Here is a 13,708-nt window from a genome sequence, read left to right as displayed (position 1 = left end):
ATATTTTCATAGGCCTCGCCTAATGGTAAATTGATTACCAAGAACCAAGGCTAAAGATTTGTCCTAAAAATAACGTAGATCGTTTGAAGTGGCTTAAAAAATTACTATTGCTCATGGTCCATATATTTACTATTGGACACCTTTTGGATCTTGGCCCATTTAACCCCTATCTTGGGTCCAACTAAAGCCTAACCTATATCTATATATATGGTAGTCTAGTCCTAGTCGTTAAGTGTGTGATTTGTTTGAAAAAAGGGAGAAAATGTGACTGCTCAAAATTGGAGAAAAGACGATTGCTTGCTTTGTGCTAAAACAACGTGTTTGCCTTTGTATTTTGGTTTCTTCTTTGCGCCTCTTTCCATTGGTTTTCTTGTCGCCTTAGTGGCTACAAATTAACACCAATATCTTATCCTTTTGTAGGTGAGATTGTGAGAATAAATTGGTTTGAGGTCGGAGCATTTGGATTCATTATTTTTTAGAGAAAGGTAACGTGAAATTGAGCAAGAGATGTAGAAGCCCGAGAAATAAAATGAAATTATGCTATTATGTTGTGATGATCTAGTACCACGAGCCTATCTCATTCAAGAAACGAGCTGTGGAAGCTTAAACCATTTAAGATTTTGAAAGCTCAAGCCATAAATTAATTAAAAGTCCAACAATTTAAGAGATTAAGTTTAAGTAAATTTGATTACAAAGATTTAATGAATAACTGGGTTGCCCAAATGGTCATCTACATGGTATTTCATATAGGCAATCCAGATTCGAATTTTTTTATAAAAAAATTTTACGAATTTTTTTAGGCTTAAAAACTCTTTAAATTCTGAGTTAAAAATCCAATTTAACAAAGTTTATGATAATACAACCCCCCACTTAGTTTTTCATTAAAAAAAAAAAGGTTACAAGAAGTGGAAGGTCACTTTTTCACTATATCCTTCCTTAAATCCGAATTTCATCTTATTTTCTTTCAAAAAAGTATATTTTATGTCAATTTAAACTAAGGAAATAACAAGGGTGAAAAGAAGAAAGGCTTTCTACACATTTGTTCTTTGATATCCAAGAAAATTCAAGGTAGGTTGAGGTGCAAGTGTTATTTCGTTTTCAAATTTGATTTTTCGTTAAAAGTTGAATGAAATGGTACCTCTGGGTACGGTGCTTTGGTACTACTATAGTTTGAATGATCATTCTCCGGCTCTACATGTTATGATAATGCTATAGATATCGAATTTTGTTGGAAATCCATCTATGTGCGACGGTATGAATCCATGGTTCGAATTTTCTAATTTGATTACGAAATGCATCGATGATATCTATTGAGTTTCAAACTCATGTGTTAAATCCTTTCTTACAGGTTGATTCTATTCTTTTGTTGGGGGCGCGAATGATGGTGGTTGAAGATGCAATTTGACATGGAAAAACCGGTGAATTAACAACTTTAAATTGATTATGAAATATTTGCGTTTCCTATTAATTACTTTTCTATGGATATCGTACATGAAACAATTTTTACGAACATTTTCTTATGAATAGGTTATGTTTAAAAATATATATATGTGATCTAGAATTTACTTACGAAGCACCGTCTTAAAAAAAAAATGTCAACTAGTTAATGTTACTGTTTTCTTAAAAATTTTAGTTTTTGCTCAGATTTTAAAAATTCATAACTAATTTATTACTTCGAATTTTTGAACAAAGCTAACGGTGTTTGATAGCCTCATAAGTTAGCTACTGAATAAATTTAGAATCATGTCAATCCGATGTCGGTAAAATTTTATGTCACTTTAAATAAACATAGTGTTGCTGTTTTCTGAAAATTCCAGTTTCTGCCATTGAACTTAAAAATTCGTAACTCAATCGTTACTTGGGATTTTTGGACAAAACCAGTGGAATTTAATAGCCTCATAGATTAGCTACAAAATAAACTTAAAATCATATCAATCCAATAGCTATGAAAGTTTATATGCCACCTTAAGTATGCTGTGCTGGGTTACTTCCCAAATTGAATCGCTGCGAGGTTTTGAAAAATATTTTAACATCTCATATGTTGTCGACGAAAGCTGAATTTTGGATATGTTATATTATGAGAAGTTTCCTACTTTCTCTTAAAGTTTCGTGAAGTTTCGACATAGATTACTATGTAAACGAGTTTACTTTAAAACTTACTGCGCAAAAATGGGAAGTCAAACAACAACATTTATTTTTAAATTCTTGCATAAAATTTCACGTAACAAAAATGTATTTATGCATAGATGTCACCTGAGTATTGAGTTATGTTGTCATTTGTTGTCCTTTTAAAAAAAATATTCTGAAATTAAATCTTTATAATTTCCTTTAAAAGTTTAGCTATTTTTTTAAGTTTACGGCTAAAAGTACAATTAATCTAGCTACGTTTCGGTCCTTGCGGGTTGGGGCATTACAATGTGGTATCAGGGTACGAGTTTAGTCGATTCTGTAGACTTAGCTTATTTTTTTATAAAAAAAATAATAATTAAAAGATGAGAAAGTGAAACATTTAAGGCATTCCATAGCATCTTGCATTCATCAATTGACCTCATCCGACGAACCCGAGGTATGGAATAAAATATTATGTTCCACTTTATTTTTCGAGCATGATTTATAAATCATTTAAGCTTGAATCTATGAAAATGCTAATGATATTTAGGATGAAATATGTTATGTAAGTTATATTTTGTTTATATATACATGAAGAAATGATGATTAGCTTTTTTATTGAAACCCTAAAAGCATAATGTATAAGTTGATATCACTAATAGAGATAATACATAATTGGACACTTATGTGACAGACATGATTAGAATTTATCAGACCACTAAAAAGGCCACGGCTTGTAGAGCAGCGTTGAACCGTAGGTCTATCATTCAATCCTATGAGAACTACGTGACTGACCCATTTTGTCCACTTGTTGAACACATACATGACATTTACGAGAGATGTATGGCGACGGTAGATGCAGGACTGGAGATTATGCATATCGAGGCTGTAAATAACCTTATACACTCACTTCCACCTCAATGGGAAAGCATGGGAGTCATGATTAGGGATGAGATGCTAGAAGGTAACCCTCCAGAGCACCCAAATGTAATTGAATTCAGTGTATATTGTCGAATCCTTCTAGACAAGTGGAGTGAGAGTTTAGAACCTCAACCGGAGATAATAATTGAGCCTGAGCCCGAGCCAGAACCTCAGTTTGAATTGGACCCAAAGGAAGATCCCGAATGGGAGCATAAGAATGAATTTGGGTTGGAATTAGAGAATGAACATGAGCATGAGCCACATGTTGAGATGGACCTAGAGTCGGGGCTTGAGGCAGAAGACTCCTCCGAAGATGAAGCTCCACCAAAAAAGATTCGCAAATTTCATAGGGATTAGAAATTAGATTCCTTTTCCTTGTATTATCTTTTCCTTAATGTTATGGAAGTAAAGGTCGTCAAACTATTGTATATCCTGATTTCAATGAGTACTTTTAATAATAATAAAAAATCAATTCTGGTTCAAGCTAAAAATATTTCCCTATTTTAATCCTGGTTTTGGAAAAAGAATTTAATGTGAGATATTATATCTTATTTCTAGGGAAATGTCTCGTGCAAACCAGAACAATTTGATAAGAGATCTCCTACAAGCGGTTCAAGATCTTGGCAGGCTGAATCAGAACCAGCTCTACCTATACCGCCAGCTTCTATTACTCTCCCGACTCATGCCTTGGTGGTTGAGTTATTTCGAAGGCATAAGCCCTCTACCTTCGATGGAGCATCTGGTCCACTAGTAGTTGAGGAATGTCTTCGTAAGCTAAAATGAATTTTTTGACTCATTGAAAGCACCGACGCCCAAAAGGTTTAGTGTGCGGAGTTTATGTTTATTGGCGATGCAAGTTACTGGTGGGATTTAATGTCTCGGACTAGAACCCCGGAGCAGCAGTTGGCGTTAACATGGGAACAATTTAAAGAGGAAGTAATCAACAAGTATTTTTCTCAGTTTCTAAGAGATTTCAAGGAAAACGGATTCCTTCAACTCAAACAGGGTAATATGTCCCTAACTGATTACGAACGAAAGTTCGATCAACTCTCAAGATATGCTCCACACCAGGTTGACACAAAAATTAAGAAGACTAGAAAGTTCGAGCAAGGGTTAAACCCAGACCTAAGCACGATCCTTATGTCACATCTTTTCACATCATATCGTGAGATGTTGGAACGAGCTCACGCTATTTGGTATCAGAAGGCTAATGCGGAGCAACACCATCAATTGTACAACCAACAAGATAGAGGGCATATTGGAAAGAGGAAGTGGAATGGTCAAGACAAAAGAAATGGCAAATGGCAAAATAAGAAGGCTAACATCGGATATAGTGCCAGCAAGGCCATAGTAGCTACAATTGTGCCTTGTCTGAAGTGTGGTAAGCCTCATCGTGGTGAATGCTTGTATGGGAAGAATGCCTGTTTTTAGTGCAGTAAGCCAGGACATATTGCTAATGATTGTCCTATGTTCACTCAAAAGAAGGATGATAACAGTGATCAGAACAAAAAGGGAAAAGCACGAGTCTTTACACCGACTCAGAAGGATGCAGAGGAAAACTCAAACGTAATAACAGGTATTTTACTGATATTCAATACACCTGCTTATGTACTGTTTGATTCGGGGGCTACTCACTCTATTGTATCAACGTCTTTCATTGCTAAATCTAGTATTACTTGTGAGAAGTCAGAAAGTACACTAGAGGTTAGCGTCCCCTCAGGTAGAACATTAAATATAGATCAGTTAGCTAGGTCGATAAATCTTGAAATCGAAGGAAAAACATTAGAAGCTAATTTGTATCTGATAGAGATGAAAGACTTCGATGTGATTTCGGGCATAGATTGGTTGTGATGTAATTATGAAACCATTTATTGTAGAGAGATGGAAGTGTCTTTTCAGAAACCAGGATAAGAGCAATTCTCTTTCCTCGGAATAAAGACCAAACCCCATTTCCAACTAGTATCAATCTTGCAAGCTGAGAAAATGATGAGAAAAGAAATGTACCAAGGATTTCTAGTTAACATCTCAGGAGAAAAACATATGACAATAAAGATTGAGGACGTACTAGTGGTATGAGAGTTTATAGATGTGTTTTCAGAAGAACTACCTGGTACTTCACCAGATAGATGGTGGAGTTCACAATAGATCTGGTTTTCGGAGCGGCACCAGTAACTAAAGCTCCATACAAAATGGCTCCAAAGGAACTTCAGGAGTTAAAATTTCAATTACAAGAATTGTTGGGTTGTGACTTTATTCGACCAAGTATGTCTCCTTGAGGCGCACCAATATTGTTCGTAAAGAAGAAAGATAGAAGTACAAGGATGTGTATTGACTATCGGGAGTTGAACCGTTTGACCATCAAGAATAAATATCCTCTCTCGAGAATCGATGATTTATTTGACCAACTGAAAGGGGCTAAGGTATTTTTCAAGATCGACTTATGATCTGGATACCATCAGTTGAAGGTTAAGGCAAGTGATATACCCAAGACAGCTTTTCGAACTCGTTATGGACATTATGAGTTCACAGTTATGCCGTTCGGGTTGACAAATGCTCCAACAATGTTCATGGATTTAATGAATGGTGTATTTCATCAGTATTCGGATCAATTTATCATAGTCTTTTATTGATGACATCTTGATATACTCCAAGAGTAAAGATCAACATGAAGAGCATCTTAGAATGGCGTTAGAAACACTGCGTAAGGAAATATTATACACCAAATTTAAAAAGTGTGAATTTTGGCTTGAACAAGTTGGATTCCTCGATCATATAGTTATTGTCCAAGGAATTGAGGTGGATCCAGTAAAAGTGGAAGCAATAAATAATTGGAACACACCAACGTGGGTGAAGTTCGAAATTTTCTGGGATTGGCTGAGTACCATTGGAGATTTATAGAAGGATTTTCCAAAATAGTCGGACCAATGACACAATTGACAAGGAAAGGAATAAAGTTTCAATGGATAGATAAGTGTGCACAGAGCTTTCAGGAGCTAAAACGACGATTGATTTCAGCACTCGTGTTAGCTATACCCGAAGGATCGGAAGAATTTGTTATATATGGTGATGCATCCAAACAAGGTTTAGGATGTGTATTGATGCAGCACGGAAAAGTGATTGCATATGCATCAAGGTAATTGAAGCAACATGAACTGAACTACCCGACGCATGATCTAGAACTTGTTGCAGTAGTGCATGCTTTAAAGATATGGCCCCATTACTTATATGGAGGGAAGTGTGACATTTACAAGGATCATAAAAGTCTCAAATATTTTTTCACACAAAAGGAATTGAATATGAGATAGAGATGATGGTTGGAACTTGTAAATGATTATAGTTGTACTATCCATTACCATCCTGGTAAGGCTAATGTTGTTGCCGATGAGCTAAGTAGAAAGTCAGTAGGACGATTGGCGTCATTACCTACTACTCAGTTGTAGTTGATCAAGGACTTGGAGAATTTAAAAAAAAAATGATTGCCACACCAGAGCAAGTCACCACCCGTTTAACAACTTTGGTGGTTTGACCTACTCCTAGAGATCGGATCATTGAGGTACAAGGTAAGGACCCATTCTTGCAAAAGATCAAGAACGAGATTGGTACTGATAAGAGAAAGGACTTTAAAATAGCTTCGGATAGGGCTTTGTTGTTTAAAGGAAGGATTTGTGTACCCAAGGATGAAGTTTTGAGGAAGGAGATATTGGAGGAGGCTCATATCACTTCATACACTGCACATCCTAGCGGTACGAAAATGTATCGAGACCTTCGAGATACATTTTGGTAGAGGAATATGAAAAGAAGTATAGGTCTATTTGTGGCAAAATGCATTGTGTGTCAACAAGTTAAAGCATCAAAGACCGACAAGGTTGTTAAATCCATTGGACATACCAGAATGGAAGTGGGAAAATATCGCAATGGACTTTGTGGTAGGATTTCCGAGATCAACAGGAGGGCACAATGCTATATGGGTAATAGTGGACTGTCTAACAAAGTCCGCTCATTTTCTTCCGGTGAAAATGGCATTCAGTCTAGATCAGTTGGCACGGATTTACATTAAAGAGATCGTAAGATTGCATGGTACCCCTGTATCCATTGTGTCTGACAGAGATCCGAGATTTACATCTAAGTTCTGGAAGAGCTTGCAAGTGGCTATGGGAACGAAATTAAATTTCAGTACGGCATATCACCTTCAATCCGATGGTCAATCTGAAAGAACCATTCAGATTTTGGAAGATATGTTAAGAGCCTATGTTTTGGATCTTGGAGGCAATTGGGAATCGTATTTACCTTTGGTGGAATTTGCATATAATAACAGTTTCCAAGTAACCATTGAAATGACACCGTATGAAGCTCTCTATGGTAGAAGATGTAGATCACCTATTCATTGGGATGAAGTCGGAGAAAAGAGAGTTTTGGGACCAGAGATCATTGAAAGGACAATCGAAGCATTTGATAAGATCCGCACTAGGATAAAGGCAGTGCAAGACAGACAAAAGAGCCATGTAGATATCAGACGAAAGGACTTGGAGTTTCAAATTGGAGATAAAGTCTTTTTAAAAGTGGCACCAATAAAGGGTATACTTAGGTTTGGCTAGAAAGACAAGCTACGACCTCGTTATATCGGAACTTTTGAAGTACTTGATAGGGTCGGAAGTGTGGCTTATCGATTAGCTTTGCCGCCCTAACTATCAGTAGTTCACAACATATTTCACATATCGATGATCAAGAAGTATATGCATGATCCTGATCACGTGATCAATTATCAATCCCTAAATGTACGTAAAGATTTATTTTATGAGGAATTACCGATTAGAATACTGGATCGAAGGGTACATAAATTACAGAACAAGGAGATTCAACTGGTCAATGTGCAATGGAATAATCATGGAGTCGAAGAAGCAACTTGGAAAGAAGAAGTTAAAGACAAATATCCGACACTCTTTGCCAATCCATAAGGTAAATTTCGAGGACGAAATTTTGTTTAAGGTGTAAGGGATGTAGAAGCCTGAGAAATAAAATGAAATTAGGCTACTATGTTGTGATGATCTAGCACCACGAGCCTATCTCATTCAAGTAACGGTCATCTACATGATATTTCATATAGGCAACCCAGGTTAGAATCACTATGTAGATGTTTTTATAAAACTTTTTTATGAATTTTTTTAGGCTTAAAAACTCTTCAAATTCTTAGTTAGAGATTCAATTTAACAAACTTTATGATAATACAACTTCCCCCATTTAGTTTTTCATTAAAAAGAAAGGTTACAAGAAGTGGAATGTCACTTTTTCACTACATTCTTCCTTAAATCCGAATTTCATCTTATTTTCTCTCAAAAAATATATTTTATGTCAATTTAAGCTAAGAGAATAACAAGGGTGAGAAGAAGAAAGGTTTTCTACACATTTGTTCTTTGATATCCAAGAAAATTCAAGATAGGTTGAGGTGCAAGTGTTATTTCGTTTTCAAATTTGATTTTTTGTTAAAAGTTGAATAAAATGGTACCTTTGGGTACGATGCTTCGGTACTATTATAGTTTGAATGATCATTCTCCGACTCTACGTGTTATGATAATGCTATAGATATCGAATTTTGTCGAAAATCCATCTATGTGCAACGGTATGAATCCATGGTTCGAATTTTCTAATTTGATTATGAAATGCATCGATGATATCTATTGAGTTTCAAACTCATGTGTTAAATCCCTTCTTACAAGTTGATTCTCTTCTTTTGTTGAGGGCGCGGATGATGGTGGTTGAAGATGCAATTTGATATGGAAAAGCCGGCGAATTAACAACTTTAAATTGATTATGAAATATTTGCGTTTTCTATTAATTACTTTTCTATGGACATCGTATATGAAACTATTTCTATGAACATTTTCTTATGAATAGGTTATGTTTAAAAATATATGTGTGTGATCTAGAATTTACTTACGAAGCACCATCTTCAAAAAAAAAAAAAAAAATGTCAACTAGTTAATGTTACTGTTTTATTAGAAATTTCAGTTTCTGCTCAGATTTTAAAAATTCATAACTAATTTGTTACTTCGAATTTTTTAACAAAGCTAATGGTCATAAGTTAGCTACTGAATAAATTTAGAATCATGTCAATCCGATGTCGGTAAAATTTTATATGTCACTTTAAATAAACATAGTGTTGTTGTTTTCTGAAAATTCCAGTTTCTGCCATTGAACTTAAAAATTCGTAACTCAATCGTTACTCATGGTTCGAATTTTCTAATTTGATTATGAAATGCATCGATGATATCTATTGAGTTTCAAACTCATGTGTTAAATCCCTTCTTACAAGTTGATTCTCTTCTTTTGTTGAGGGCGCGGATGATGGTGGTTGAAGATGCAATTTGATATGGAAAAGCCGGCGAATTAACAACTTTAAATTGATTATGAAATATTTGCGTTTTCTATTAATTACTTTTCTATGGACATCGTATATGAAACTATTTCTATGAACATTTTCTTATGAATAGGTTATGTTTAAAAATATATGTGTGTGATCTAGAATTTACTTACGAAGCACCATCTTCAAAAAAAAAAAAAAAAATGTCAACTAGTTAATGTTACTGTTTTATTAGAAATTTCAGTTTCTGCTCAGATTTTAAAAATTCATAACTAATTTGTTACTTCGAATTTTTTAACAAAGCTAATGGTCATAAGTTAGCTACTGAATAAATTTAGAATCATGTCAATCCGATGTCGGTAAAATTTTATATGTCACTTTAAATAAACATAGTGTTGTTGTTTTCTGAAAATTCCAGTTTCTGCCATTGAACTTAAAAATTCGTAACTCAATCGTTACTTGGGATTTTTGGACAAAACCAGTGGGATTTAATAGTCTCATGGATTAGCTACTGAATAAACTCAAAATCATGTCAATCCAATATCTATGAAATTTTATATGCCACCTTAAGGATGCTGCGCTGGGTTACTTCCTAAATCGAGTCGCTGCGAGATTTTGAAAAATATTATAACATCTCATATGTCGCCGAGGAAAGCTGAATTTTGGATATGTTATATTATGAGAAGCTCCCTACTTTCTCTTAAAGTTTCGTGAAGTTTCGACGTAGATTACTATGTAAACGAGTTTACTTTAAAACTTACTGCGCAGAAATGGGAAGTCAAATAACAACTGCAATATTTTTAAATTATTGCCTAGAATCAATAGGTGTGTTTTAGATTTAGGTGAGTTTTAGATTTAGACCATATAATAAAATTCGGTAATTTAGTTTAATGTGTAGAAATACCTATACTAACTATTGTAGTTGTTATATGAATTCTTAAAATAAAATAGTGTGTTTAGCTCATATTGATTCATATAAAGATATGAGATCAAATTAGTTAAATAGACTAAATGAGAACTGGAGAGAGATAAATTAAATACGACAAAAGAATTTGACCAAACACTACATTAGATTTGTGAATCTTGATTTAAGACTTAGAGATAATCAATATGCCCTAATATCCATTCCATTTTTGTATTCCGAATCAATTTTTGTGTGCATCTGCTATTTTGAAGTAGTTAGATCAAAAATCACAAAAAATCACAATTTCTTCTTTGTTTCATCAAAAAGAAGTTCGGAATATTAGATTAAATATTAAGATATAGTTCTCGTGGAAACGATACTCTTGACTCAGAAGTTCACTATATTACTTGTTACGGTATCATACACTTGCAATAGAAAAAAACACAACACTCAACTATTAAAATCCATAATAGATATATGATTCACAGAAAATATATTGCCAACACGAACAAATGTAATAAAATGAAGATTAATTCGCAATTTCACCATGCAATGGCTGGCTGATTCTAGATTTTATCTCAGCATATTATAAATCCATATAATGGAAAGTCGTGGGGCTTGATGCCCCTCCACAAAACTTTATATCTTTGATATTTCAAACATTATTAATTCATATATTTCGTTCAGTCAACCACCACAAATAATTTAATAGTTTATAAGATGGGATTAACAGTTTAAACATCGAGGCATTGACAGCTCACAGCCCAACCCTAGATGTTTCAAACATAATAAAAAATTAATCATGTTCCTCAACCTAGTAGTATTTGATAATTTTGAATATTTCCACTTGGTTGACCAGCTATTGTTTTATTGTACAGAAGCAGTTGAAGTTTAGGTGCATTTTGTGGGGATAAAATGAACACATATATAATTTGTAAAATGGTGATTAGAAAATATTAAGTTACAATATCTCTTTCTATATCAATACAACATCATATGTATTGATATTGATCTTGACGTGATGAGTTGTTCTTGACACTAACACTCAAACGTTCTTATATATCAATTTCTACATTATTTACAAAAATAGATTAATTTGTGATTATTTGCCTAGAAGTTGGTGCTTTGTTTCTGGTTATTTGAAAGTTTGAAGCTAAAGGATCGAGCTTGTGAGTTGTGTCAACTCGTGCTCATAATTTTATATACAACTTAAGATATCTATGATCAATTCCCGAACCATTATTTCGTATCACTCGAGGGTTTTATGTTTGAGATTAAAGAATAGGATAGCAATATTCGTAATCTTGAAGGTTAATTTTTAAATTTATCAATTTTGAAAAATCATGTTGTCTTTTGGTCTGTCTTTAACGATGATTAGATCAAGTCAGATAATTTTTATAAAATATATAAGTAATGTTATTTAGCCTCACTTGGTTGTAACTCCAATTTGTATGACGCTAATGTGACATTAGATAATGCATAAAATTTAATTAAATGAGTAATTAAATTAAATTTTTCATTTAGCATATCATCGAACAACATATTGACTAAGGTTATAATTTCAGTAGAGCTAAATAAGGGCATATTCGGTAGTGATTATGAGCATTGATTTCTTGATCGTTAGAGAAAATAGTGGATCCCACATGTGAGTGAAGAAGTAAAAAATGACAGTTGAAATAATGAAATAACAGTCAAAAAATTGATATTTTTGGATGAAAAATTGTTAACAAACGGGGCTAACATTACTCAAAATATATAGAGTTTAGAATTGATTTTTTTTATTTATTTTTTATTTTTTATGATAACTTGGTATAAACAATGAAAGATACCATAGAACGAGGTCCAACTACGTATTTGTGATTGAATTTGAGCTAATGGTGACTGTTGGATCAAATGAAAACTGTCAAAATACAAATATGGATTGAATTTGAGCTAATGGTGACTGTTGGATCAAATGAAAACTGTCAAAATACAAATATGGAACTCATTTGTAATTGTATTTTTGGAGACGATGGTCTCATTTTCAAGAATCTCTTGTTCATTAATACAATTGGAAGTTAACGAGAAAGCTCATGCTCTAGCTAGGTTTGCCTTCGACAACTTTCAAAACAGCAACTGGACGATAATTATCTGTTATTTCAACAGGCAACCACCAACTTGATTAAAATAGAATAACATAGATTTAGAATCAGTTAACTTCTCGGACAGAAAACAGTACAAGACAACAATACACCAAGTAAAATAACATCAAATTTAGCGTTTAATCCTAAGTGCAATGTTAATATATTAGTAAAACATAAATAATCCAACCTTAAGATGCCATTTTGTTTCTACGAAGTAACATAAACAAAAAGGAAAAAGGACGGTCAGGGAATCACGTGGAACGCACGAGACAACCCTTAAAAGATGTTGCTGAAGAATGTCACAATTTTGATGAGAAATAGACGTACTAATAAATATTCTAATCCCAAAATTTTCAGAAAAAGGAAAAAGAGCTACTTCTGATTTTATACTCTTTATTTGTAATAAAATATTGTACATTCAAATTAGAGTATGAACTCCTAAATATTTTCGAGCTTATGTTTTAGAGACTCGCTACACAGACACCCTACCAATAGAGGGGACACATGCCGTCCTGGGAAAAACAGGGCCCACGTGGCCCTATTTGACAAGAATTGTTCTGTATTAATGAAATTATATTTTCTGAGCGTTTAGTAACTTAAAACTAATAAAATGACAGCAATATTGAGCACTTTTATCGAACAATTTGATCGGCGTATTTATAGATATGTTCGGTGTTAAGATTTGTTTTGAAGTCATTTATCATCTCAATACTTGAAAACATTGAGATGGGGACTATTTGAGAAAGATTTTGATAAAAAAATTAGTAGATTTTGATAAAAATTGATTATTGAAAAATAAAAATGATACATATATTAAGAAATACGTGATTAAAGTTAATTGAACTTTTAAACTTTCTTAATGTTGTTAAGCATATGAGAAATTAGAAATTGGCGGCTAATTTCACATTATTCGACCTTCTTTGGAAAAAAATATAATACGTGTCGACATGTCAGATCTGCTCACATTGTCATTGTGAGCGATTAAGCAGATCTGAGATAATCAGAAACAGGTAGTTTGGCCAAAGTAAAAGGGATAGGGACCAACTAGGGTAGCCTCTCCTGCAAATTCAATATTTTTTAGGGAAATTTAAGGCCAAGCTCCTCAACCTTCTCAAGTTACATTTGAGTCCTACATCTATTTATATTTACAAATCTGGTCCTCAGTGGTTGAAACTGTCAACTGAAACGTTAAAATTTAATGCAACTTTCGCACATTTTAAAATAAAGGAAAAAAATAATCAAAATACTTGCTAAAATTACAATGCAAATATAACGTCTATTTTGAAATTCATA

General features: G+C 33.6%; 1 protein-coding gene across 1 annotated transcript; it reads left to right on the top strand.

Moving 5' to 3' along the window:
* The first annotated feature begins 3,429 nt into the window (after positions 1–3,429).
* Positions 3,430–4,461, top strand: LOC111411401. Its single transcript, XM_023041936.1, has 3 exons — positions 3,430–3,441; positions 3,589–3,720; positions 3,856–4,461. Exons 1-3 carry the CDS (start codon positions 3,430–3,432, stop codon positions 4,459–4,461), a joined length of 750 nt encoding a protein of 249 aa, XP_022897704.1.
* The last annotated feature ends 9,247 nt before the right edge of the window (positions 4,462–13,708 follow it).

This window comes from Olea europaea, chromosome 15 (assembly GCF_002742605.1).
Source record: "Olea europaea var. sylvestris chromosome 15, O_europaea_v1, whole genome shotgun sequence".
Classification (NCBI taxonomy): Eukaryota; Viridiplantae; Streptophyta; class Magnoliopsida; order Lamiales; family Oleaceae; genus Olea; species Olea europaea.
The sequence above is the reverse complement of the archived record's forward strand: the minus strand, read 5'-3'. Positions and strand labels throughout refer to the sequence as shown.